Below are 27,994 nucleotides of genomic sequence, written 5' to 3' on the forward strand. Positions count from 1 at the left end.
TTTTTGGGGGGGGGTATTTATTTATTTATTTATTTATTTTGCTAATTCAAAAGTTATTTGATGGGAATCCTGACAATGAACGAGACCAACCCCCTCCACCCCTGGGGTAGATCTAGGTTACATTTATTTAATATACTACTGCTGAAATTCAACATACATTTACTTTGAATAAATATATTGCGTCTTTACATATATATATATATTTATATATATATACACACACATACATACACATAATATTGAATCCTTAAATAGATAAACTATTTTGAAAGGTGCTGTTATTTACTTTCACAAAAAGACAGAGCTAATAATTAAGATTTGACCTTTCCTGTACTAGACACTACTTTGTCATTGGAGTGAAACTGCTGCAGTGTGTAAGTTTTGGCTAACAACCTGCATTGGTATGAATTCAAGTTTCTCAGAACACAAAATTAATTTCATTACTGTAACTGAAAAATAGGTTTTTGGACAGACAGATTATTACTTAATGTTGCTGCATCTTTCTAGGTACCCGTCGTATCTGGCACCTGAAGTAATTGCACAGGGAATAGTCAAACCAAGCGACCATACACAGTGTGAGAAGCCTCTGCCTTCTGGCCCTAAATCAGATCTGTGGTCTCTTGGCATAATACTATTTGAGCTTTGCATGGTATGTAAGAGGGTTTGATTGTGACTCTTGGGGAATAGTTACATCAAGTTGATTGCTCTTGCTAATGGGGTTAATGACACTTGTCCAGCACTTGACTCCAAATATCAGACTACATTTTGCATTCCCACCTGACCACTACTGGTGGTGGTGTTCAAGTTACTGGATGCATGTTGGCTTGGGCTGAGTACAGGTGTTACCATGAAGGGCAGCTGCCTTTTATAAGCCACAATGATGCAATTGCGTGATCTAATTCTTAGTAATAGCTTCTAAACCAATAAGTCTCTCTAGGTAACTTTTTGTTTTAATTATCCTTATAAGCATGAAGTAACTATTGCTGTCATGCCCTCATTCTTTTCAAAAAGGATGAGAAACTAATAAAGTTTCTTTACTATGAAAGCAGTACATCTGCCTTATTTTAAAGAGTGTCAGTAGGGAATTAAAGGTTTATTTGAAAAATACTTATTTGGCTTTGGATGTTAGAATAAATTAAGACAACATAATCTTTACCACTTGTACATGTTAAACTTGACTTTCAATCAAAGACAGCAACATTCTGTACAGAAACACGATCTGGCAAATATACCAATACTAATAGTTAGTTTCATTATACAATTAAATGGTCTGACAGTTACATGGTCAAGAACATGTTTTAGTTAGCAAATACATCAGGGCACTGGAAATTCTTTTATGTATTCTGTGAATTCTCATAGTGTTCATAGATCATTATTCCTCTTTTGAATAAGTACATTTTCATAAAAATATTGTTGAAACATTTTAGAATTGATATTTGGATGACTTTTCAAAAATAGTGTCCCATACAAGCTATGGCTGTCACCAGGTCAGGACCATGAACATCACCTCTGTTCGTGCTCGCATTGGAAAAAATACAGGTTTTTGAAAGCTTTTTACTGAACTAATAATAAACCTGCAGCTTTGCTGAGGCAACCTGGGGATTCGTTTTGCATGTTTTTTGTTTGTTTTTATTTGTTCAAGTTAAGAGACATTATAAATGATACATTTTTTTCTTTATGATCTTATGAAACTGCTTCTGGTATATTTGGGGGTAAATAATGTTTCTAAATGTTTCTAAAATTATTCTGAAGAAGCTTATTTCACTGTTTTTGTGTATAGGTGGATGCGTGTGCTATCTAAATATTTTTATGTAGAAGCATTCAGATGTTGATTTAATCTTGTTATTCATTTAGGGGAGAAAATTATTCCAGAGTTTGGAGATAGCAGAAAGATTAAAATTTATAATTATGTTGGGTAAGTAGCACAAAATCATTTTTTTTAAGTTTCCTAGTAGTGTTATCATTAGAGCTTCACAAACAAGACAGCTTGTTATGCTCAGACGTAAGGTACTTTATCTTTTGTCTGCTTTCATCTCCAGAACTTAAAATGCATTTGAAGCATGGTTGCTTGCTTAGGGAAGCTGCAGAGATGGCTGCCAGGTAAAATAATGTTGCAGAAGAGCCATGAGTGTGTTAGAGTAAGGGCAAGCTATGGAAAAACATGTCCAGGAAAGGTGGTCTTTGTATTGGTTATTTGTTGTTCTGTGTTCCAGGAAGTCTCTGAAATGAGATAGAAACTGTATGACACTAAAGAAAACTGTCCCTGCAGTAGCAGTGTGATACCAAGCAGGGAGAAGCAGAACTCAAACAGGAAGACAGAAAATAGAAAGCTGAGGAGCTTATTACTAGCTCTAGGCTTTTGTTCTGACTTCATCTACGAACTCTACAATCATTAAGCAAAAACTCCGTGTCTACAGTAATGTAAATGAGTGTGAAAGTAGGACTATTTTGTGACTTTTAAAATTTAGTTTATTGTGGGGGTTGTGTGTGAGCCATGAAGAAGGGCAGAGCATGAGTTTGCGATTTGAAGGTTTATGAGTAAGTTACTGAATTTATCCAGAGCAAATAGCGATACCTTTAAAGATACTGTCAGTACAAACATCTTTTTATTGAGTAGTTAGTACTCTGGTGATAAAATTCTGTCCGTTTTGGCATGTGGTTTATTAGCAAAGCTTCCTGAAGGGTTTGAGTCCCCTTCAAGTTAAGTGCAAGTTGTTATAAACCTTTATCCACTGAAAAATGCCCATATTCTGACTTGGGAGTTATTTTCTCAATAATGCATTGAAAACAAATTATAAAACATTTCCAGTATAATCTGCAAGTAGCAAATAAAAAGTCCTTTGAGCTTCTATATGCAGGTATTTTTTAAGTTCTTTCAATTTCCTTTTAATAAATAGAAAGGCTGTTGGAATTTATTTGGCAGAGACTGACGCTCTGGATTTACTAAGCCTGCAAAAAAGACTTCCACTGTTAAATTAGATGCACTACTTAAATTTTCTAGGCTTTAATTTTCTGTCTGCATTGGGGATATTACTTTCATTTCTAATTTTGAGAATTCACCTTCAGTTGATGTGGCAACGTCAATAAAAAAAAAGTATTCTATGCTGTGGTGGGATTTCATCTGATATCCTGTTTAATTACTATCACTTTTTTCATGGACTTTAACTTTTTTACTGTTCTGTTTGTTTTTCAAAGGCTGTGTAGATGATATTGTAACAGTATTAGCTGAAGAACACGGTTGCCTTGATATTATTAAGGTTTGTGGAACTAGTTTACTCTTCTATGCTATCTTTTCCAAAACATTTTATTATTGTTGTTCTGCATAGGATTTCATATATACATATGAAATATAAGTTTGTATTTGTTTATACATAAAAACTCATACATATAAAATATATTTGTATAAAAGTAAACTTATTTATTCACTTGAATTTATTGCACTATACTGCAAATACATATGTAAGATCCTTTCAAGTACCCAGTGCAGGTAATGTTCATTCTTTCTTAAAATTGTTGTCAATTAATTTAATACTTGCTGGATACTTGTCAATTAATTTAATACTTGCTGGATAGTTCAGTCAGTTGTTAATTTTCTTTACAATGTTGGAGGTTAAGGATTTTTATTCTAGAAATGTAGCCTTCTACCTAGTTTGCTTTACACATTCTGACAATGTTGTTATACAGTTCAACTCCTCCCCGCACACAGAATTAATCAGTGAATTTTAGTGTTTATGTTTTGAAACACTGTGTAAAACGAATTCTGACTGTTATCAGGAGTTCCCAGGTATTGTATTGTTTCAAGCTGTGTACAGAATATCTAGACTAGAAAAGTAAAAATAAATAACTGCATACACTGAATTTTCTAGTCTTCTTTTCTCCATAGTAAATGTGGGTGATGAAATTACTTCCACACAGCATTTTGATCTCATGCAGCTAACCTCATACATGTGGATGTCAAATTTTGTTGCTTTCAGAGGATTAGCCTGTATATTAAAAGCTAAGTATGAGCTAAGTGGCTTGCTCAATTAGGAGAGTAATGACCAGAACCCCTCCATATTTCTCTTATATTCCAGGACCTTCCTGAAAATACCATAGATCTACTGAAAAAATGCCTTACATTCCAGCCTTCTAAGAGGCAAGTATTCACTCCAAATGCATAATAAACTCTGTTAGGATTCTGTGAAATTAGAAGTCCAGTCGCTGAACGTTTTTTGGAATACTGATTGTTTTTGCTACCTACAATAACTTCTTGGTTTTATTACTTTGCAATATTTGAAAGTAAAGAGTTCAGAAAAAAATAATGAAGTGTGCAAAACCTTGAGATTGATGCAGAATATTTTTGTGGGAAAACTATTTGCTTATTTTCATTTTAATTTCACAGCTTTAGTGATTCCATAACTGGATGTCCATGGTGGTTACTGCAGTTGTGCTGTAGTCAGAATTAGGACCGTTTTCTTCAAATCTCTTCTTTCAAAAGACATTTTTGTTATGGCAGTCCATCACAACTTTCTTCTGAAAATGGAAATAGGCTTCTGTTCTTTAATTGAAGTTTTGCATTTGCATTTTTTTCCCATTTGCTTAGAGGAATCAAAAGGGAGTTAAGAAAATAGTTGCTTTATATACTAAATGAAGGTGAGATCTGAACTTGGGCTATAAACAGGCTGCACGGTGTTATAAATTATGAATTGAACAAAATTGATAGGTTTTTTGGTAATAAAATTTCTGAAATTTGACATCACTTGTTAATATTTATTACTGGGGACATTTCTTACTGAAGTGTAATATTTATGGAAGCACTTTATTCATAGTGTTGTATTCTCTTTTCTTAACTCAAGGCCAACTCCAGAAGAATTGCTGCATGACAGTTTGTTCAGTGAAGTATCCTTGGCATACCCTCCCTTTCACAAACCTGCTGGTCTGTTCTCATCTTCTCCAAGGTGTGCTAACTTAACACTTCCTGAAGACATAAGTCAATTATGCAAAGGTAAAAGCAGGTAGTGGGATGAATGTCATTGAAAGGGGAAGGAAAATAAAATGGTTTTGAGAGAAACTATTAAATGGTATAAAACTACAATTTTTGTAGTAAGTTTTTTAATGGGCATAGATGGAGGCAGACATGATTTTGAGGGATGTGTTCAAATCAAAGGATGGCATCTGGATTTTTGTACTTTGACTTCAGGGAATAAACAGTTATCATTACTATTCAACTGTACCTTGGGATATCAGTATCATTTTTGCCTTTTTAATTTGAACACTTACATGTACAAGAGGGTTTTTGGTGGTGGTGGTTTTTTCCCCACTACGTTGTGTTGTGAATTGGTAACTGGATTCTTTTGAATCATAGCATGACATTATTTTTGGAAGTACTGACAAACTAAATCCTTGTGAGAGAGGTCATATTATCCAGAATAAAAGAAGGTTAGAAGTTTCTGAGTTTAAAACTAAGTATGATGAAAGTTTCAAGTCCTCACTGACATTTTTTGATGAACTCTAAGATTCCTACATATATAGAAAAGTCTCACTATACAATTCCTGGTGACTAAGATTTTATACCTAGTTAATGTATACAATATGTGAAAGGAAGATGAGACAGCATGAGTCACTAGTTTCTTTTTTGTTCTCTTAGCATTGTTGGGGACAAAATAAGGTTTTTGTTTTATTTAATTTTTTGAAAAAAAAAAAGATGCCCAGAAAGCAAAACTCCACCCTTTGATTTATCTATCTGATTGGTTCTATTTTCTATCATCAAGGCAAACTGCAAAAATATTTGCTTTTTTTCTGATCTCTGCCCATCTGCTCTTTCTGTAAATTTTCCTAAAGAGCAGTGCAAAGGGTACATCACTGTCTCTTCTAACCTCATATTATGGTCTAGGACTTTTCAAGTGTAGTAACTTTTCTTCCACAGAACGTGTTTAGAGTGATAGGAAGAAATACAAGCTGCCTAAAAAGCTGTAACTCACTTTTTATGTGGTTTCTCCTAGTAGATGAAGATAGTGATTACCTAGCAGAAAGATCAATTGAAGAGGTTTATTATCTCTGGTGTTTGGCTGGAGGAGACTTGGAGAAAGAACTTGTCAACAAGGAAATCATTCGATCAAAGCCACCTGTCTGCACGCTTCCCAAGTAAGGAAAGAGAAGCGCTTTAAGGGAAGGACAATGTATGGAGAAGTGATGCTGAGAGAATGTTTTGGTTTGGTTTTTAGTTTCAACACCTGTGTATATGTGAAAAACAGTGAAAATAGCATTCTTGAACAGCAGAAAATCATTTCACATCCCATCTTACCAAATTTGAGGTGTTATTTGAACAGTTGTATCTGTTATCTAGCTGCGTTTCAGATTGCTTTCTGAAATTTGAGAAGAAATTTAGGTGAAGTGCAACATAATGAACTGGAAGTCACTAAATTTGGCATGCATTCAAATAGCATTAAGTTTCAATTAAAAAAAAAAAGTTTCACTATGCTTGAATACCGTATTTTTAACTGGAATTTAATTCATTCTGTAGCAAATTCTCACAATCTGAATTCTCTTTCACAGAGCAGCAGTGCTGAATGGTCAGCTCATTTCTGCAGCAGATCAGCTGATTTATTTATTTATTTTTAAATGCTTGGTTTTACTTGTAATTCTATAACGCTGTTACTGCCTTTATCTTATTGCTGCACACATTGCAATTTTATGTAATATATTGATGTCTTAATCCTGCAATCTGATCTTAATAAACAGAATTTTGTGTTCATATAAGTCAGTTTGCTGGGTCTGTGATTTAAAAACGTATGAAATCAGCATGTACAGCAAAAGTGCAGTATCTTGAAAAAAGAAAAAATCTAGATTTTAAGTGATGGTGTGATAGCAACAGTAGTGTGACATTTTGAGGGATTGCCTATTTCTGTACCCGTAGGTGAATATTTCTGCTTTCAAGTTATGTGGGGAAAACATTTTCAGTCGTGATAACTATGATGGAGATGAGGTGTTCATTCAAAAATGCAATTTGACTCTATTTCCGAAGTCATACTGAGGATGTTAGCTTAATTTCTAGTGATCAGTTTGATGCTGTCTACTTTAAAATATCACCAAACAGGCAATTCTTATATACTCTTTCTTGGATGCATTTGTTAATCCCTTAGACTGCAACAGAACAGGTCTGCATCAGATTTTTGCTCGTTTTTTTTTTGTCATGGTTGGAAATGGCTTTCAAATGACAGTGCTGTTTCATTTTTGCTTCTCCCATTAAATAGCAGTCTTGGTCTGTGCCAGCTCAAGGAATAAAAGGGAATATTAATCTCGTATCTCATTAGTCTTCCTTTGTGGGCAAACCGAAGTCGTGGAAAGCCTGAAATGTGCCTTTTTACACAAAAAGCTGTTTGAATAATTTAAGGTGATTGTACATTCCCTTGATAGCAGGTTTCATGCTTTGCAGAGTCAATGCAGTATACTTCTAAGAGCTACTGTTTTGTTTTAAAGAAGAAACTAATTGATGTAAGATATTTTTTTCTAAATCAAATCTTATGTTATAAAATGACCTGAATTATATATTTTCTCTCCCTTTTGAAGCTTTTTATTAGAAGACGGTGAAAGCTTTGGGCAAGGACGAGATAGAAGTTCCCTCCTAGATGACACAACTGTGACTTTGTCTCTGTGCCAGCTCCGAAATGTAAGAAAAATTCTGTGCACAGGTGCTTATGTCTTTGCTGCAGAAACATTTGTTTAAAGGGAATATGGAATAGCAGCTCCTACTGCTGTTTCTACAAAAGGGCAGTGTTAATGATTCCAAGAGAAGACTTCTTGGTATCTAAGTTAGATTCTGATTTATGCTATTAAGTTGCTTTTTCTGTAAAAGCTTTCTAAATTTGGTTTATCTTCCCCCTCCTCTGTTCTAATTTTTTTATCACCTGTGCTTTGTTCTGGTGCAGTCCCAGTAATTTTCTAGCACTGATATTCTGCAATATTGCTAAACTAATTGGGACAGTGAGTGTCTTTTTGCATTCTTTAATTCCTGTCTGTAGGTGGCTCACAATATTCAAAAGAAAGATCAGCTCAATTCAGTTGCAGCTCCTTCATATATTTATCCTTTAAAGTTGGATGTCAAATTTCTAGTAGTTTAATACTAACCTTTGGAATACATAGCTATTAAACAACTACTTTGAAAGAGCACTTCAAAGTATTTGCCAAAATGCAGTTACGCAGTTTTCTCTCAGTGGAATAATAAACTTATGCGAACTTATTTTACCTGCTGTAGCAATGGGTTACAAGATTTACTGCATACATCACTGAAGTGTTTTAATTGTTCACGTATCTTCACAGATGTAGAGCTTTATTGCTATAGAATTAGAAATTTACGATGCAGTGTTTACAACTTGCTTTTTATAGTAGCAATTGCAATTCTGTAGCAGTCTTTATAAAAATCGTTTCCATATGACTATGGAGGTTAATAAGGAAAATGACTCCTGAGGTCTTGATGTCTGCCACCAAACAAACAAACAAACAAAAAAAAACCAAACAAACCTTAATCTGTAATTTTGATTATTAGTGCCTACTTGTATAAATGCAGCAGCATTCAGGCTTGTATCATCCCCAAATAAAACTGTAGTACACGTTTACTGCAGTTTTATTTGGGGAAGATACAAGCCTGAACCTTGCAATGTTAGTTGAAATAATTTTTTGAACTTACACAATTCTTCAAACACTTCTCATGGAGCAGAGCATGATGCTTGAAATCAAAAGAGGATCAGGTCTGAACGAACTGAGAGTGAACTGTTCTGTCAATCCCAGGAGGAACAGGCTGTGTGCTGTATGCCTTTAAGTTGAGGATTGAACTGCAAAACAGAGCACTGCAGGGAGGATGGTATTAAACATTAATCATGATGCACCAAAGATGTCTGAAAACTTCAGGCAAGAGTCCAGGCACGCTTGTCTGTCACCTTCCCAGCGAGTGTCTGTATTGCTGTGCAGCTTTAAGATGCTGCTCCTAAAAGGAATTCAAATTTACATAACTTTTGAACTGATTAAAAAAAATAAAACCAAGCTCTGCAGTTGCTTTGCAGCTACTTAGATAGGAAGTCCATGTCGAAAAGCAAGGAAAAGAAAAGAAAATAGTAAATAATATTGATCAATTAATCCATGGTCCATAGAAGCTTTTTCTGTGTGTGCTTGTGTAAATAGGTTTATGTACACAATAACAGAGTTCTTTTCAGGCAGAAGGATTTCCATTATCTCTTAAAAATAATAATAAAATAGTTTGTATTAGTAAAACTTTCTAGTGTTAAAGACTGTATGTTACTTTGCTGATTGAGAGCTGAGCTAATGCTTAAGACAGGTTTCAGAGCAAGCTACTAAACTTGGTAAATGAATTGTAAAGTAATAGTTTTCAGAGCCCACTAAGTATTTGTTTGTGAGTTCTGAACAGCTTTCTGATTATGAATTGTCTTTATTCTTCATTTCAGAGACTGAAAGATGTTGGTGGGGAAGCATTTTATCCATTACTCGAAGATGAGTAAGTGTGTGTGTAAAGGTGTATATATGTAAGGGACTGAATTTTGAGTTACTAGTTTTGAGTAGCACGTTGTACAGCTAGACAGCCGTCTTCCAAGAGCAAACCTAGCGTGTCATGCTTTAGCTCTTAAAGTTGGTAAGAACTGAAAGGCACTCTGCACCGGTGGCTTTAGGGCCCTGAATCCAAACTGAGAATTCTAACTTGTTTTCCTGTTCAGTAAATCAACTGTTTGTGCTGAATATTTAAAATTATCCATTTATACTTGTTTCTGACTCAAAAATGCATCACTGGGTATTCATTTTTTTCACAGTGAATTGTGGTTTTTGCTCTTTACTACTACTATCGTAATTCTTTTTCCAGCCAGTCAACTTTACCTCATTCAAATAGTAGTAATGAGCTGTCTGCAGCTGCCAGTCTTCCTCTGATCATCCGGGAGAGGGACACAGAGTATCAGCTAAACAGAATTGTCCTGTTTGACAGGCTCTTAAAGGTATGGAATCTTTCTGATGCTGGATAATTGGATTTGGTCTGTTAATTAGAGGATTTTTGAAGGACAAAGTAATTGAAAAAGGAAGCAGAGATGCAAGAGACCACAAAGGAGAGGAGCGAGAATGCCTTACAAAAATATAACAAGATTGAAAATAAAAATATGAGAAATAGGTCTCTTTATTAGTGCTGAATATAAAAGTAGACTTTAAAGTATGCACATAAAAATAGAGCTGCTGCTAATACCTGCTATTTACTGAAGAAACTAATCCTGCATCCTTGATTTCCTGACTTACTATTCCAGTTATTCCTGACTGATTCCCTGATTTATAGCTTTTATACGGTATGTAGACCTAATATAGGTATAAATACACCTGTGCATATTTCTGCATTTCCAAGCAGTACTGTAGTGGAAAACAATAGCAGTCTTAACCTCGTTAACAGGTACAGTGCTTAGGAAGGCGTAAACTAGAAATGTTAAATGAAACAAAATTGGATATATGAGTATAAACATATAATTAAGAAAAAAAATAATAATTAGTATCACTAAATTTATATATCAAATATATACCAAAGCACATGAATACGTTTATGAGAAAGAACAGGTTTTTTAATATCTAACCATACTTTACCATCCAGGGTTTCCTTTTAGGAATGAAACTTGCTTGTTGTAAAACTTGCATTGACTGTTCAGACTGACACAGTTTGTCATCTGTAGAAAAAACTTCCCAGGATTGGGATTAGATTCATTTCAGTTATGTGTTAATGTTTTTGCTATTACTCTCTTCTCTTTGAAGGCCTACCCATATAAGAAAAACCAAATTTGGAAAGAAGCCAGGGTTGACATCCCTCCTCTCCTGAGAGGCATAACCTGGGCTGCCCTGTTGGGTGTTGAGGTAAGAGTAATGGGAAGCCGTTTGTGGAAATTCCAGTGTTGACCAGGGAAGGAAAGGGATAGGAATAGGTTGGACAGGATTTGAAGATTTGGCAGGTAAATTAGTGCAATTTTAAAGAAAATGATGCATGAAATTGTATGAGCAAAGACAATGTTCAAGCACATTTCTTGCCTCTGACATTATTTGATTTCAAAGAATATTGACTTGAAAGCCTTTATATTTCGTTTTGATTATAGGTTGGAAAAATAGTACCCGTACAATAAATCTTGTGAGATTATTTAAATACAACTGGTAGTTAACTTTTTTTTTTTTTTCACTATTTTTGGCAAATGCAGTTTTCCCCAGTCAGCGATAGGTGGGCAAATCGGGGTGAAAAATATCAAATATATCTTTTTTTTTCACCTGCTAACCAATACACGTCCTCCAAAGACTGGAGAATAAACAAATGAAGTGTCCTTTGCCCAAAAGGATTACTAGAAAGGAACGTCCCAGAAATGAGGACCCCTCAGAGAGATTGCTCAACAGCTCAGCTTTTGCATCTATTCTGCTTGCAATCTTCAGTAGTGCAGCAAAGAGATTCTTATAGATTACATATCTCAAGGTGTGTTTTTTTTAGGAAATCTAGCTTAGGGTGTGATCAGCTGAGTGCCTTATAATATGATGAAAAAAAAAAAAAGCTGTAAAGGAAACGAATAAGTGCTGGTCAGGGGCCTGTCCTGGCCCCTGCTTGGTGAGTTCATACGCTTCATCAGCTTACCATGTGTACAATGAAGGTAGTATTTCCCTGTCCCATAACATTAAAATGCACTTGTTAGCGTACCTGTTCCAGGATTTAGGCATGTACTGGCTACTTAAAAGTTGTATATATTGGTAATATCAATAGTAATTAATAGGAAGCCTTTATGCAGATGATGCTGAAAGCCACTTGGCAGTGTCGAAGGTAAATTACTTAATTTAAATTGAAATCTTCAGTTACCTTGAAAATGGATCAAGTATATTGCTTCCTATGTAAACAACAGAAAATCACTAAGGGTATTGGGAATGTCATAGAAAGGTCTATATATCCTGAATTATAGCAGGATAAAGATGCTTTTGTTAAAATTCAGCAGTGAGAATTTTCTGTACTTTGGGAAAGTATATATTTTCAGAAAAAAGTTGCCAACTAAAGTATTTGACAAAAACAGTCAGCTTTTGTATATCTGTGTGTACGTTATAATATGCCTTTACATTAGTAAGGGCTTTCTAACTTCATATATTCTTCCACATTTAGGGTGCCATACAAGCTAAATACGATGCCATTGATAAAGACACACCAATTCCTACAGACAGACAGGTAAGAAGACTTCTGTTGTGACCAAATATTGTAAGTCAGAGTAATGCAAAGATCTTTTCCACCAGTGGCTGTCATTTGCTTGTGATGGCAGATGTGGTTGATCATACTACGAGGTTTCCCTTGTCCTCTAACCTTATTCATGCTGTAGCAAGAATCTTGCAGAACTGATAGGAACAACTAGTTTAGCTCAATTTGACTTATAACACCTGGTAAGTGAAATCTTCTTTTACTTCAGAACCTCTGTTTCTGTAGCAACAGCAAAGTGTAGTGAACAATTTTACTGATGTGTTGTTGAAAATTCTGTTTTTATTGAATATTTGTTGTGCCTTTTGGACCTGATGCCGGACTTCACCAAGTACCCTGAGATCCTGTGAAGTAAAATCTGCTTCACAGAAATGGGTTTCTTGACTAATTAAGTTTTCTAAGAAGTATTACCAAATGTGAATAGACACCATGAGCAAAACTATTCCATCAGCTGTCTGAATACATAGTTTCCATCAAATTGGGTCCAGCTTTCTGAGAACTCTGATTCAATTACCCTGTAGAACAAAGTGGTGGTAGCACCTGAAATGGGCCAAAGGTTGGGTCAGAAAAAAAAAATATAGATGTAATCTGTTGTTTTTTGCTTTCAATGGTTAGAACCCTTCTTAAAACATGAATCTGATTTTTATTTTTATTAAAGAAGAAACCAACAAACCCTCTCTGTTTTTAATCTTTAAGTGCGGCTGTTAGTGCCCTGTCCCCTTTCAGTTACATTTCTGAGAGTGATGGGGGAAGCAGACTGTGGTTTTGGTGGCGGTCTGACCTATATTGTCTGGCTGACTTCCAGCTCTAGTGTTGCATGATTGCTGTAGTACTTCCCCACTTATCTTGATTCCTTATATGTATTTCTTTATATTGTATGCTTGGCTGTGGTACAGATTGAAGTTGATATTCCTCGTTGCCATCAGTATGATGAACTGCTGTCATCGCCAGAGGGTCATGCAAAGTTTAGGCGTGTATTGAAGGCCTGGGTTGTTTCCCATCCTGATTTGGTATACTGGCAAGGTGAGTTTGACTAGTTAGCAAGTTCAGATAATTACCTGGAAAGCTATGGTTAACTTAAGAAAAAAAACCACCTTATTTGGATTTTTTCCTTTTGTTTCTTTTGAAGAATGAATCTGTGGGTTATTGCAAATTTAGATCCTATATTGCAAACTTAGTTCCTAATAATTTATATTTAATTTTTAATGCAAAATTGCCCGCCTCATTCTTATGCTCTCCTTAAATTTCAATCAATTCATTTTAAAAAAAATCTGTTGCTTATTCCAGTTCAAACACTGAAGAACTTACTGGGCAAGTTCTTTGGAATGTAAATTGCATTTCTTGAAAGCCAAGGCCGAATAATCAATTCAGTGCTATAGTTTTAACAATTTTAAATCCTCTTTGTTTTCATGCACTGGTTTCACGCTTGTTCTCAGCATTATGCGTGAAGCCTGATGTTGAAGGTATTATAATCACTATCAAGTATGCAAATTTTCATTGTAAGTTAATGAATTCATCTTACGCAATACAATAAATGAGATGGATCTTCATGCTGTTCTTTTGTGCCTCTTCCCTCTTTAGGTCTTGATTCTCTTTGTGCACCATTCCTGTACTTGAATTTTAACAATGAAGGTGAGTACCTTTTCTACTGGGGATGAAGGGAAGCACAGTCTGTTATCTGTATCTAGCTGTATACAGATGTGTGTGCACCTACTAACAGACAACAGTTTTCTGTAACTATGAAGGAAGTTTAAAGCTCTTGTTGCCATGGGTCAAAAGAAATGGTCAGTTTTTAGAAAGAGTGTGTGTTGTGCTACTGTTCAAGCAAAGGGTTCAAACACTGTATTTATTAATAAACGCAATAAAGAAAACGTAATACAAAGTACAAATAACTATAGAAAAACAATAAATGCTTCTCTAGTACTTGTGTTTTTCAATGAACGTGTTATTTGTTAACTATTAACCTGTCAGACTAGCATCATTCAGAAAAGCTGATAATGGATTTAAATTCCTAAAATCAGCCCACCTTTAGATACGCAGCCTTTATCATCTTAGAATGTGATTTGTTCAGAATAGGCCTAGTCCAACTTTCTATTATCTTGCATCCAGCTTTTTAATAAGATGGGGGAGAGGGGAAGCTAGTTTCTCAGGACAGTAACTCTTAATATGCCTACTGTGTACCTTTACATATTTCTGTCAACAGGTTTTTCTTGCTCTTGGACATGTTCCTGTAGTTAGATTGTAGAACCTGGTTTTCTTTCCATTGCAGCAAAATATAATAGTGAAAAATGCACACTTGCGTGTTCTAGTTTACTAATTTAATTGAATACATCTGGCTCAGATACTTAAATGGTGGTTTCCGTGCCAGAAAATTAATAAACCAGAATTCATTTCTAATGTGATCCTATGTCACTTCGGTATAAACTTCATGTTTCGTTTATCTATACTATATAAATATATCTATAATAATATATAAAATACTATATATAAATATATAAATTTATATTTTTATATGTATATTTATATATATTTATATATATATAAATATATAAAATACTATATAAATATATATATAATAATATATAAACTATATGTATTTTCTTTGGATAATTTATGTCAAAACCATATTTCTAACTAAGGCTCCTTTTAAAATCTCTGATCTACCACCATTGCCAAGAATTGTATTAAAATAGGTAGACTGTCTCTCAGCCAAATTCCCAAGAATTAATCAAGGGGTAAACGTTGGGAGCTTTTAAAATTCTTAACAAGGAATGTGCCCTTTTTATGTATCTGTACAATCATTTTTGTTTATTGATTGATTTAAAAAACTTATGCTTTTTATCTGCTTGATAATAAACATTTTTAGATATACATACCTTTTTAGATATACTACCTCTGTATTTGCATCCTTTTTTTTTTTTTTTTTTTTTTTTTTTTTTAGCTCTGGCATATGCCTGCATGTCTGCTTTCATACCCAAGTATTTGTATAACTTCTTTCTGAAGGATAATTCTCATGTTATTCAAGGTAAGTAAATCTCTTTAATTTTTGTATTTCTTCTAAGAGGCAGAATTAAGTCTGCGTTTATACATACACTTTTTCAAGTGGTTATAAAATAAGTCTTTCAAAAAGTTTATTTAAAATAAAACAAGAAAGTGTGCAAGAATAATGGGAACACGATAAAGTAGGTAAAGATTCGTGCGAGGTAAAAAAACTATAAGCTGCACAGAAAAAAAAAAACAAAACAACAAGTACAGCTCCATGTACTATCCAGGGTAAGAGTCAATTGATTACGCAAAGTTGTAAAATGAGGAAATAAGCTTTCCAGTGTTAGATGGTAAAGACTTACCCTTCAGGTGGTCAAAATCATATCGTTATCTTGACAATGAGGCAAGATGAAGAGGAGGAACAGTACAAAGTACATACTACTCAGAAAATGGGTTTTACAGTATTCAGAGAGCTTGAGACATGAGGAGATTTTCTTACTGAACTAATAATGTTTATCCACACAGGACATGACTTAGAGAGCCATGGGGAAAAATGTTCTGTAGTTCAGTGTTCAGCTACATAGGTGTCTCAAATTAAAACAACAGCTGGAGGTTAAATGTCTTACTTTAAAATTAATTGTAAATTTCAAGGAGACACAAAGAAGGAATTGTGCAGACTTAAAAAGCTACCTTGGCACTGTCCATGATGACAAAGATAATTTCTCTTGTAAACAGTTTTTTTAAAACAGAAGCTGTTTGAAAAGCCTTTGATAGTTAAAAAAAAAAAAAAAAAAAAAAAAAAAAGCAGGTGGTAATGAATGTTTTTAGATGCAACCAGTTATAAGTGTTTGTGGAATAGTGGGTTTCAGCATGGCTTGCTGTCCTTGTGTTTCTTCGTAAGAAATTCTCTTTTCTATGTAACTTGTGAAGCTTCTCGAGAAACAATGTCTGTCATTTCTTTGTCTTCAAAAAAGAAAGGAAATTAAGAACTGGTCAACAAAAAAAGGTTAGCCATAAAAGCAGTTAAATATTGGATAGTAGAGGGAGAGCTAACGTGAGGATTGAACATGGTTAGGAGAGTCAACATATGAAGGACAGTGGATGAGAGACACTATGAACTGACTGTGTAAAATAGTGAATAGTTTGGAAAAGTGATTCAAGACAACTTTTTTGCATACATTTTTCTGTAAAGAAAGAGTGCATGCTGGAAAAAAAAAGTCTGTAAAGGTCTAAAGATGAAAAGAGTATATTATATCAGTTGTTCCTGACTTTAATAGCTTGGTAAAGATTTTCTCAAGGGGGTATACTCTTACATAAAATAATAATTTCTCTCTCTAGAGGTTCCCTATTGTGATACCTACAGGAATCAAAATTTTACGAAAATATCAGCTGAAGTTATAAGTACGGGTCAGTAGGATTCCATAAAATAAAGAAGTGCTTGCATTTCCAAGTTGTTTTGCAACATCATTTGTCATCAAATACTCAGACAGACTGGACCTCTTAGGATTCTTTCAAGTATTCTGATACAATCCTTTCCAGGGACTTAAGTCAAACACCAGAGTTTCACACAATTTCAAGGGAAAATTCTTTATAATTTTCCTGCTTTACTGGGTAGGAAGAAAGCATCAAGAAGTGTCATTTGACTGCCTACTGCAATTTTAGCTTTTAGCTGCCTTGTATCTTCCATATAGGGGCTGAGAGAAGAAATTGTTTAAACTGCAAAGTTCAGCATTCCTCATGTCTGACCAGTTCTAAACAGTGAAGATAGATGTTTTTTCCTAAGCTTATCAGATGGATTTCCTTACATTAAATAGGAAGCAAGAGCAGTTAAAGGTGTTTGGATATGGAACACTTAATTATGCAAAACAAACCAAAAAAATCATTTAATGAAATTCCAACCAGCAGCAATTGGCTGGACCCAGTTGGTGAGTTTTTTGTGAAGGCTCATGTGTTTTACTAGACCCTTAATTAACCATGTAATCCCACACAGTAATTATATTTCGTGAGAGAAGCTGGTCAAATAAAGATGGTATTTATCAACTTGTAGTATATCTGCAGAGAATGACCATGGGCATGAATTTTCATTTTAAAATAAATGTTCTTCAGGGAAACTAATTGTGAAATTGTTTTCATCAGCGCACAACTGAATGTGTAGGATTGTGTAGACTTACTGGTTTGCTATTACCTGTCTGGTGACTGGTTGTTTAATGGTGCAAAACTGGTAAAAGATGCACCTTACAGATGAAATTTTTAATTATTTTCATTTAAGGTCAGCACATGTAGTGGTATGAACTTCAGGCATAGTTTCCGTTATCACCCCAATTTGTGTGGATGTGAATAAGAATTTCTTTGTCTTGAGACTGAGATAACATGGTGGAGAAGATGCAAAAACCTCTGAAGCAGCCTGGCTTTGGTGGCACAAAACTCAGCATCGGTCTGTTTACCCACTTAACTTACCAGTGGTTATGCTGACAGGTCATCTGCGCCCTAACAGATGTAGCATCAGGCGGGAGAGGCTGGCACTCCTGAGATGCCCAATTCTTGAGGCAGTAATACCACAGTGGTTTAGTGTACAGCAGTTTCTGTACACTAAACACTACACTTTCTGGATTACAAAATCTACCTTTGTTGAAAATAAACTACATAGAACACAATTAAAGGAGTATAAACTTTATATTTCACTCAGATTGGGTCTTAAAAATTCTGGAAACAGTCTTGTTCTACTGTGTTTCCATCAATATCCTGTGGCTCATATTCATACTGAAAAGTCTTTAACTTTGCATTCCAAGTATACATCACAATTTGAGTATGAGCCAAGTAAAGCTTTGTTGAAAATCCAAATTAATATTAAGGAAGACAAATGTTTCTCCATCTGTGTTGAATATAATGGTGATAAGGAGGACAGTAGTGGTATTCACTTGCAGTTTTATTTTTTGTTTTCTTTTTGTTTGTTTGTTTTTTGTTTTTATTAAAAAAAAAAAGAACTTTTTTTTAGCTCCATTAAAATAACAAGATATGCTGGCATGTATTTTTTTAGTGATCTTGAATTTGCTTGTCATTTCAGAATACCTGACGGTGTTTTCCCAGATGATTGCATTCCATGATCCAGAGCTGAGTAACCATCTTAATGACATTGGTTTTATTCCAGATGTAAGTGCTGAGCATTCTTAAAAATATTGTTCAAAGGAAGTAAAAAATGGAAAATGAGGGCAATTAGGCTGAGATGCCTTTCAAAATTTTTGATAGTAGTTTGTTAGGAGACTTGTGTATTAATGGACCTTGTTGGGATGTGGATAAAATGGTGAAGTTTTGATTATTGTTTTATATACCTCAGTCCTTCCCCTTGTGTTTGCATGGTAAATACAATAAAATTACTACTAATCACTTGTTTTAACTTACTGATTAATCTTAAAATGTATATGTAATTTTATCTTTAAAATGTGGATTAGCATGCAAAACAAACCTGGCCATAAATGACTAATAGAAAACTTTCTACAAACTAATTAAATGCTTTTGGTTAACACAAAAGACAAATCAATTTGCAAACAACAAAGAATATATATATACAAGTGATGGTTAATCTGTAGATATGTCAGATCTTGGAAAAATGCTTAGCAATCAAGAGCGTAACACGTATGTAAGGTGGGTCCTTTCACTGGAAGAAGCCTGTAAGATAGAGAAAAATGAAAAACAAGTCTGTATCATGAGCAATATAACAGAAATTTTGTTAATTATAAATTAATCCTAAGACTAGACAATGGAAACAATTTTTGCTGTCAATAAGAATTCCTCTCCAAGAGTAGAGAAGTGAAAATTGAAGAAGGAAACTGAAGTCAGAGGTTGATATAGAAATTATTTCATAAAAAAGAAATATATATGTGTTTTGTTTGTTTTCCTGTCAATCTAAAGGTTCTTTTATCAGTAAAGCATTATGCTTATTAGGAAATGCTTTAACTTAAAGCAGCAAGGCCAAGCCTATCAAAATCATGGTATACATAATTCCTGGGTGAATTTGCTTGTCTTTGGGACTGGCAGATACTCATTAGCACTGTTTACAAAGATTGTAGTGAGGAAAAAAGTGCTTTCACATCTAAAGGTGTTATTAACCTAATAATGTTATTTGTGATACAAATTTAAAAGACAATGTGGCATTAAAATAAGCAAAAGATAAAGCTAGGCTACTGCACTATAAACAGATGCTCTAGAAGGCCACGTGTACTGCTAATAAACCACATCTGAAGAAGGAAGGGATGAAGATGAGGGAAAGTGGGAAGAAGGGAGGATATTCATCTGTAGAAAGGCTGCGTGCTTGGGGGGAGATAAAGGACATGGGTAACATCAACATTTAATTTCCTGTGGGAGAATCAAGTTAGCGGCATCACTGTGTAAATGCACCCAATATTTATTTGCTGTAGCCTGTGGGGACCAGAGCAATTTCTCTGTATTTCTTGTTGTCCAGGGCACTCATTTCCACTGAGGATGTGTAGTTGTAAATTCCCTGACCATCCTACAGGTCTGCATTTCTGCTACTAACCAACCTGTCATGGTTGTTTGCTGCTCTTTCAGCAGCTGCTGCTTTATGCAGTTAAAGTTCTCCACACTGAAAACTTTCAAAAATGCAAGTCAAACGGAATAGTTAAAAATCACCTATTTTTTATATTTTAGTTTTTGTGTTGTGCTAGTCATGAGACAGCACGTAGCCGAATGTGAGCCTTGTCTCTAAGTGTTACAGTCTAGAATAGGAGATGAGTAGGTAGTGCAGCAAATAATTACAAAATCGGGGTGTAATTTAAAAAAAAAAAATCCAATTCTAAAATTAACAGTAACCTCTGAAGAGAGGTTGTCCTTTCTAAATCATGCCATTTGGGAAAAACAAAACAAAACAAAAAAAAACATTCTGATTTCCAGATTAGTGAGAGAGGCGTTTTTTTTTTTTTTTTACCTGTAACAAGACAGCACAAGATCCATCAAGGTGAAGAATATGCACTTTAGTAATGAGATCTGAACCAGAGTTTCGTGCTTGAGTACTAATCCTATCAAAGTAAACCCTGATTAATCTTTCATCATTGAAACGCGGGCTCCCGCTGCAGGAAAGATTGTGTTTCCTGGCACCTTTCCTATTTGCTTCAGGTTATGTAGCTCTCCGAATATTGAACACTGCTGAAGGTTCAATAGTTGTGAATATAGTTACCTGATGTGGTGTCTGGATTAAGTACATTGCTGTGGCTATGTGATTTACATGTAAATAGAGAGGTATGTACGGTGAATCTTCCAGTTCTTCTTTGCTTGTTCTCCTGAAGTTTATAATCTCCACCACTCTCTGTAATGTTTTATAGCATCTGTTCTCTCTTTTACTGAATAATTCTGACATCAACAACAGACCATTTTGAGCTGAAGAAAAACAAGGAGGTGTGCTATGTTACTAACGGGGCATAAATTATTCTAAATAGCTTTCAGCTGCAAATTATGGAAGCTAGATGCAGTTGTCAGCTGGCCAGTAAAAGAGATGACAAAGTCTAGCTGCAGTTACTTAATACCATCTTACTGGAGCTGCTGTCACAGGTAGATAGATACCTTAGCTTGGTTTTGGTGATAATTTGGGAGGTGTTCATAATAGGGCTTTATCTAACTAAGAATTAAAAATCCTGTGATTGAAGTACTTTATCTCCATTTGTCTCTTCTGTTGCATGATTACCTAGTGGTGAATTTGGGGGAGAGGTTTCTTGCTGATATTTTTATCTTGTGAGGAATGTGATCATTCTTCTAATTTTGTGTAGGTGTATGTAGGTGGGTAGAATCTGACGTTTGAAATTGGTCTCCATTTCCATTCTTTTTGAATCCCCAGTCCTTTAAACATTCTTGCACCTTTATGTAGCAGTTACGCATAGAATTGTCTAGGCACCTTGTAGACTTGAGGTATGTGTGAATGCATTTTGAAGACAGAGCAGTGAAATATGAAGGTGCAAGATCAGGGTTTTATTCCTTTTAGCTGAGGATCATTGTTTTTACCACCTTTCTGTATTGCTATGTCAAATGGTCTTTTAGTTTGGGAAGCATGGGAAAAAAAAGATTGGTTTACTTAACAGATTTTTAGTATCTGGGATTGCTACTGGGCAATTCAATAAAAAAAAAAAAAAAAGCATGATACATTTTGTGAGTGCTTTCTGTTGGCATTTAAGGCAGTGCCTGCATAAAATATGTAGAAAGCAGCTTAGAATGGCAGACAAACTATTTTGCAACTGTCCCTTGCAGCATTTTTAGCATGTTCTCCTGAAGCAAACAAGCAACCTAACTGTTGGAGGTAGAATACTTGCCCCATGTTGCCATTAATTGTGGTAGTTCCTTTGTAAGTGATGAGCATGGAGGAGGAAAGGTATAAACTTATCAAAGTCTGAGCACTGAAAATAGCATGAAATACATACCATAAAATAGTTCTTTATCCATCTATAATTTTTTCTTATTATGTGTGGAGATATGACAGGTGCCTTATCAGTTTAAAATAACACATTGTATTGAATGACAGATGGTCAGATGAGAATTCTTCTATAAAAGATTACGAGGATGATGATTATCCCTATCGTGTGTGTGTGTTGACTTTAAAATGGTAGATATTTAACCTTGATCTCAGCTCTGTAGTTCTGAGGCATAGAGAGTGAACTTCCTTAGAGGTTTACGGTAAACTTGTTTGTTATGCATATACATAATGTTTAAGAACTTTTGGAGAGTGTTGGCATTTTTGATGCTTTGAAAATTCAGATCTTCAATAATAAATAATTCATTTTCATTATCTTGTAGCCAGGTGCATAGCTTCACTTTAGTTGCCTTGTGATGTTCATGAGGTGCACCTGGTTCATACAGGTCAACCACTTTATTGTTGCAGACTTTCAACAGAGCAAGATGCTTGTGTATGCTTCTTAGTGCTCCGTACCATCCCCATCAACAAAAATTAACACTCATTTTCAACTTGCTATCCCCTCTAAAAGAATCAAAAGCCTCTGAATCAAAAGCCTTTTGAATCAAAAGCCTCTGAACATAAGTGTTTTTAAAACTATTGTCTTTACAACAGAAATCTCAAACTTCTATGCAAGTCTTCTGTATCTCAATCTCAGCTTCTAGAGAAGCCAAAAAACAAAATAATGCATGCAGTAATAACAGGCAACAATAAATTTCTCATGGAAGAGGTTCTCATCAAGATTTCAGTCGGTGTCTCTGAGGGGTTTGAATTTCTAATGGGAAAAAGACTGTTCTCAAATATGTGTTAACTAATTAGGGGCAAATGAAGGTCTTCACCCTGTTGAAAAACACTGAACTGGGTCTTCAGTCTCAGGTATTGAGCAGAATTTGTCATAGCACAGCACTGTTGGAGAAGTTTCAGCTAGGAAATAAAATATAGAATAGTGGAAGGACTGACAATGAAACAAAGTGGAAGGACAGGAGATTTCAATTTTAACTAAAAAAAAAATATGGTGGTTTTCTTCAGCTTGTTGGTAGTGATGTTAGGTCACTGCTGTGTTCTTTATATCTAAGAGATGTCCAACTTCTTACTTAAAAGCACGGAATTGCTCCTACATTACTAGCAAAGCAAAATGATAATTATGGCATTGCTGATCTCAAGCTCAGTCTAAAATCGAAGTATTGGTTTTAAAGGCTTTTATTTTAATGTGACTTATCCCCAGGCTGTTCCAGCGGTTCAAACGCTACTTTGAATAAAATCAACATAGTTATGAAGCATACCTAATGTTAAGTGTGAATAAAAGACATAACCCCATCACATTCCTTGGTTCAGTAGTAAAGGGTTGAAAACCTAAACAGCAAGCAAGCAGCTTGTTAGTGCAGAATGGCAAAATGCTGTTCTGGCCAGTGATTGCTAGAGGGCAGTATTTACTAATAATATATTAAAAGTGAAGACGTAACTAAAAGGATTTGGTAGCCTGTTTATTTGAGGACTTCAAGTCAGTGCAGTTCTTTTTCTCATCTTTGTCTTTCAGTTTCACTTGTATGGTGGAATAATAATACCAGTGTTGTCTCTTTGCTTCCTTATTAATAGTAATCATAACCACTTAAGGTTTACCTGGACCTCCTTGTCTTAGAACATTACATATATGAAAAGTTGAGAGCAAAATCTCTTCAATAAAAATTTGACTGATACCATCTACTTAAATAGTTTAACTTACTTTTCATGTTACTATTGGTAGGCTTGGTGAGGATGGTTTAGAGCAAAGTGATGCTTTGCCTTGTTACCTTCCAAAAATTTGTTTAATATTTCAAATTTTGTCTTTCTTGTATGCTTTTATGTATATGCATACAAGATACAGGTGTCTGTGTATGAAATTAGGAGTAAGTGGATATGCTCTGGTAAAACATTTTAATCAAATGTATGAGAAGGAGGAAGTAATTGCTTTTAAATACTGAGGAAGTAATGTAGTTCAAAAAAATGATGTCTACATAATGTGTACCTCAAAGCAAAGAGGAGCCTCAGGCTATTAGGAATGCTTATTTTCCTACTGCATAGAAAGCAATATATCACGTACAAGTAAGCAGGTAAACAGGTATTAGCTGATCACAATCACTGCAGGGGATATTTCAGGGAACAGGGTGTTATTATTCAGTAGGGAGCCATCTACTGAAGGCATTGAAGAGAGATACTCAGGGAAACAGTATGAATGTACAATGAGGCTGAAATGGTGACAGGAGATGATTTGTTTTTGTTTTTGAACACTTAAAATCAATTGAAGGGTTGGAGGCCAAGCTTTATTTAAATTAAAAAAAAAAAAACCTCAAAACACAACCTTGTGAATATTGAAAATGCTAAGCAGTCATCATCAAAACCTTTAGTTTTATAGACAGTATATGGTTCAGATGCGATTGAATACTCAGATGAAGGTGTGGGAATAAAATCTAGAGAGAGCCTTGATAGACATATTTGCCTTTCAGCAAATGCGTGCATTGTTTTGTCAGTGCCATAACCCAGTTTAAGAGTTTATGGAATAAGTAGTCATTTATTAACATAATATTGATTATGCTTTCTCTTTTCATTTGCTTACTTCCAGGGAAAGCATAATAGGAGGATTAATTTGCACTTTTTATGAGCTAAAAAGTAATATATTAAGCTTTATGTCTAACTGTAAATCTTCAGAAATGGAAAACAGAGCCCATGAGCTATGCAGCTGAATAAAATTTAACAATGGTAGTCTTGCCTTTGCATTCCTAATTTGTAGGGACCTTCTGTAGAATTTGATGTTTCATGAAAATAGATTCTATTGCCTTCAACACACAAAGTACTTCATTAAAGATTAAGAATCTCTCAAGGTGTCATAAATGGGTAGCTATTCTAAATACATACTGAATCATATATATATATATATATATATATATATATATATATATATATGATGTAATGAGTACACTGACCAAAATGTTTTCTGTATCTGTTACAGTTCTTAGTCCCAGAGTAATTGAAGCACTGAAGCAGCCTCAAATTCTTGTGATGACACCTGTCTTTAGGGGTCACATTAGAACAATGTAAATGCTCAAGGTGTTAGTAACTGGGAGTATTTGCTTAAGTGACTTACAAGAATGAAACTGTTCTTGCTGCCTTTCACTGAGAAGTATACGTTATAATGAATATCAACAAAGGCAAAAGATGTAGATACCATAAATCTATAAATTCTTCTGTTGGAAATTGTGATTTGCACTTTTAATTATTTATATAAAAATATTTTTTTCTATAGTCAAAAAGTTGTTTATGCTTGTTCAAGCACCCTTAGTCATATTTCATGTAGCACTATATGATGTAAGGGGAGAAATGAGGCAGTTTACTATAGCAAGTTCCTGAGTGACTTGACTTGAGGTTCTTGACTTTGGTGGTGGGTGGGTGGGTTTGGTGGTGGTGCTGGTGTTCTCTCCAAACGTAAGCCTGCTAACAGTGATGGTCGTTGTTGTTTCCAGTACAACATCACAAAACAATAATTTGGAAGAGATGAGAATGGGGGCTCTGGGCAGGGGAACACCTTTTGGCGGCTGAAAGTTGTATCATAGCAGTTTGGGCCCCACAGTTATTTCCCATTTAAATGTGTTCCTGCCAAGCTGTGCAATTTTTAATATAGTTAAAAATTGATCCAAGCAAGAACTTTAGCTTTTAATAAAACATGGTTTTTGTTGTCTTTTCTCCTCCCCCCACCTTTTGCAGCTCTACGCGATTCCTTGGTTTCTTACAATGTTTACACGTGAGTATGGTTTCTTTTTTTTTCTGATTAATTGTTCTTGTATTTCTTAAGGATAACTTTTCTCACTTTTTCAGCTAGAGCTTTCCTAATTGATTATGTGTGTATGTCATTTAGCAGGTCACTTGTAATTTGCAGGGATGTGTGTTGTGACTTGAGTCTCAACAGTGTCTGTCACATTATACTTTCTGCTTATTTGACAGTAATTAGTGTTTTCGTATTTCTGAAAAAAAGAACTGTATTAAACTTGATCTGGATTATTCTGTGCATGCAGTACTGAAGGAATGCGAAAGGAATGCAAAAAGGAAGCTGTTATACTGGAAAACGTAATAGTAATAATAATAAACACCTTCCCCCCCCACCCAGTTAAGGTAACAAAGAGTAACTTCATTTTTGAAGGCCAACAAAACATGCTTTATCTTATTGCGCTTTAACATATTGTTATTCTGCTTTACTGCAATATTTGTGCTTGTATACTTGGAACAAAAAGAGCTTTCTGATTTGGTCAGCTTTTAATGAAAGACAGGAAAGTTAGTAAAGCAAGTCTAGAAAGCAGTTTGTAATTTTCTTTCCTCAAAGATCTTTGATTTTTTAATTTTTTTTTCATTTCATGGCAACATTGGCACACTTTGAATCCAAAAAAAAAAAAATTGGCGAGATGAAAAGAGCTGATGGGTTATTTCTCTAAAATGACAAAGAATTTCACGTGGGATTCTTGATTGCAGTTCCTAAAGATCTTGATTGTAAAGCATTGGCTGTTGCAGTTGTCCAGTCTTCTAAACCTTTTATGAGAATTTGGAATATTCACCTTTGGAAAACTGAGAAGATAGTTTTCTTGGTAATGAATTAAACTGTTAGAACTATTTAGTTGAAGGATAATGTATTTTAGGAGATCCACCTTCAGCTTTATATGTAAAATGGTGCTATTTTTAATAGGCCTTTATTCCTCTCTGCCAATTTTTGCTCTATTCTGCTCATTTTCTTGTTTAGTTTAAGGTAGTTGAGCTTATTGATTCACTCATTAATGTCTTCATGCTATTGAAAATTACTGATATGCATTTCTTCATGCATAATTATTCTGTACCAAAAGAAGAATAACTTGCCTAATTTTGTGTTTGAAATCTGAAAACCTTCATATTTCAAAGTATTTAATAAGGAAAGAAGGTACTGATTACTTCTAGAATAGTCTATATACATACAAAAAGAAACATGTTTAAACAGGTTGAATCCTGCTTGCTCCCAGATAAAAAAAAAAAAAAAAAAAAGAAATAACCCTAAGACAGGAGAGAAGAAAGTGTCTCCTTTAAGTGTGTGTATGTGCATTTATATTAACTTACAACTTTTATTTATTTATTTATTTATTTATTGTGGTGCCTGTTTGTCATGCAGATGTCTTCCCTTTGCATAAAATTTTTCACTTGTGGGATACGTTACTGCTTGGAAATTCCTCCTTCCCATTCTGTATAGGAGTGGCTATACTTCAACAACTGAGGGATCGTCTTCTGGCTAATGGGTTCAATGAATGCATTCTCCTTTTTTCAGACTTACCAGGTATAGAAAAAACTTTCTTCCCTTTTTCTGTTTTCCCAGGTGCATTGCTGAAGAAACCATGTGCTTTCATGTGAATATGTACTATAAATCTTATGTGTGTTTCAAAATAATGTTAGATTTAGGCCCTGCACAAACTGGCAAGGAGTTTATGTAACTATAGCTTGGTGAAGCTAATAGAAGTCCTTTTGTTGTCTTAGCAAGAATTGGGTGAGTTCATTTTTATTTCCGTGTGAAGGTTGGAGTACTTCCTTGTGAAATTTAGAATAATGTTAATTCATGAGTGACCATTCACAGACATGCCACTTCTAGAAACAATGCAGATGGCAGGGGCTTTTTAGCAGGAAATAAGTGTTGTTCTATATAGTGCTGTCTCACGTTGCTGCTGGTGCTAGTCTGTTTTCCTTCCATAAAATTAAACTGTTGCTATGAAAACAACTAAGGTAAAGTTAATATACTATGAAAAGCGATACAGATACCATTAGAATTGCTTGGTGTTAAATCAGTTCATTTGAAACTTACAGCTTTCAAAAGAACCCTCAAAATCAGATTGGAGGCCACATAATCATTCAGAAATTCTGCCCTCCTGTTCAGTGGGAAGTTTTTGACCTAGCCATGTAAATAAGTCTTACATATTTTGAAAAAAAAAAAAAAAAAAGAAAAGAAAAAAAAAGAGGCAGTTAGCAATGAAGCTTGGCTCTTATTTCTGAGTGTGTTTCTAGAGAAGCAGTAGCATGCATTTGAGCTGAGTAAACAGTGTAAACTGGAAGATGTTTCCATTTGTAATGGACTAATATTTACATAATACACGAATTGGAAGTCTAGTGCACGCAGAATGTGCTCATGATCTTGTATTTCTTCCCTCTCCTCAACCCAGGATCTCACTAACATGATATATGTTTTGGTTAAGAGGTGATACGATTTTAGTCATGTGGCCTTTTCCTAGGAGAATTTTAACATTTGCTTATTTCCTGGGCCATTTATAAATTTAGTGGGATGTATTCTAACACCA

General features: G+C 34.7%; 1 protein-coding gene across 20 annotated transcripts in view; it reads left to right on the forward strand.

The window, feature by feature from the left end:
• Positions 1 to 27,994, forward strand: part of TBCK (TBC1 domain containing kinase) — a 107,958-nt gene that overhangs the window by 31,792 nt on the left and 48,172 nt on the right. For 11 of the 20 annotated variants that reach the window (XM_050710289.1, XM_050710277.1, XM_050710275.1 and 8 more), the window contains 17 exons: positions 508 to 649; positions 1,855 to 1,915; positions 3,196 to 3,257; positions 4,074 to 4,135; positions 4,836 to 4,984; positions 5,982 to 6,123; positions 7,549 to 7,648; positions 9,438 to 9,487; positions 9,848 to 9,977; positions 10,771 to 10,869; positions 12,140 to 12,202; positions 13,123 to 13,249; positions 13,808 to 13,858; positions 15,168 to 15,251; positions 18,276 to 18,361; positions 25,401 to 25,437; positions 26,824 to 26,985. In XM_050710289.1, the coding sequence (XP_050566246.1) occupies positions 508 to 649; positions 1,855 to 1,915; positions 3,196 to 3,257; positions 4,074 to 4,135; positions 4,836 to 4,984; positions 5,982 to 6,123; positions 7,549 to 7,648; positions 9,438 to 9,487; positions 9,848 to 9,977; positions 10,771 to 10,869; positions 12,140 to 12,202; positions 13,123 to 13,249; positions 13,808 to 13,858; positions 15,168 to 15,251; positions 18,276 to 18,361; positions 25,401 to 25,437; positions 26,824 to 26,985 (1,607 nt within the window). The remainder of the gene's footprint in view (positions 1 to 507; positions 650 to 1,854; positions 1,916 to 3,195; positions 3,258 to 4,073; positions 4,136 to 4,835; positions 4,985 to 5,981; positions 6,124 to 7,548; positions 7,649 to 9,437; positions 9,488 to 9,847; positions 9,978 to 10,770; positions 10,870 to 12,139; positions 12,203 to 13,122; positions 13,250 to 13,807; positions 13,859 to 15,167; positions 15,252 to 18,275; positions 18,362 to 25,400; positions 25,438 to 26,823; positions 26,986 to 27,994) is intronic. The other 9 variants (XM_035540966.2, XM_035540983.2, XM_050710285.1 and 6 more) reach the window with 1 other exon arrangement.

This window comes from Cygnus atratus, chromosome 4 (genome assembly GCF_013377495.2).
Source record: "Cygnus atratus isolate AKBS03 ecotype Queensland, Australia chromosome 4, CAtr_DNAZoo_HiC_assembly, whole genome shotgun sequence".
Classification (NCBI taxonomy): Eukaryota; Metazoa; Chordata; class Aves; order Anseriformes; family Anatidae; genus Cygnus; species Cygnus atratus.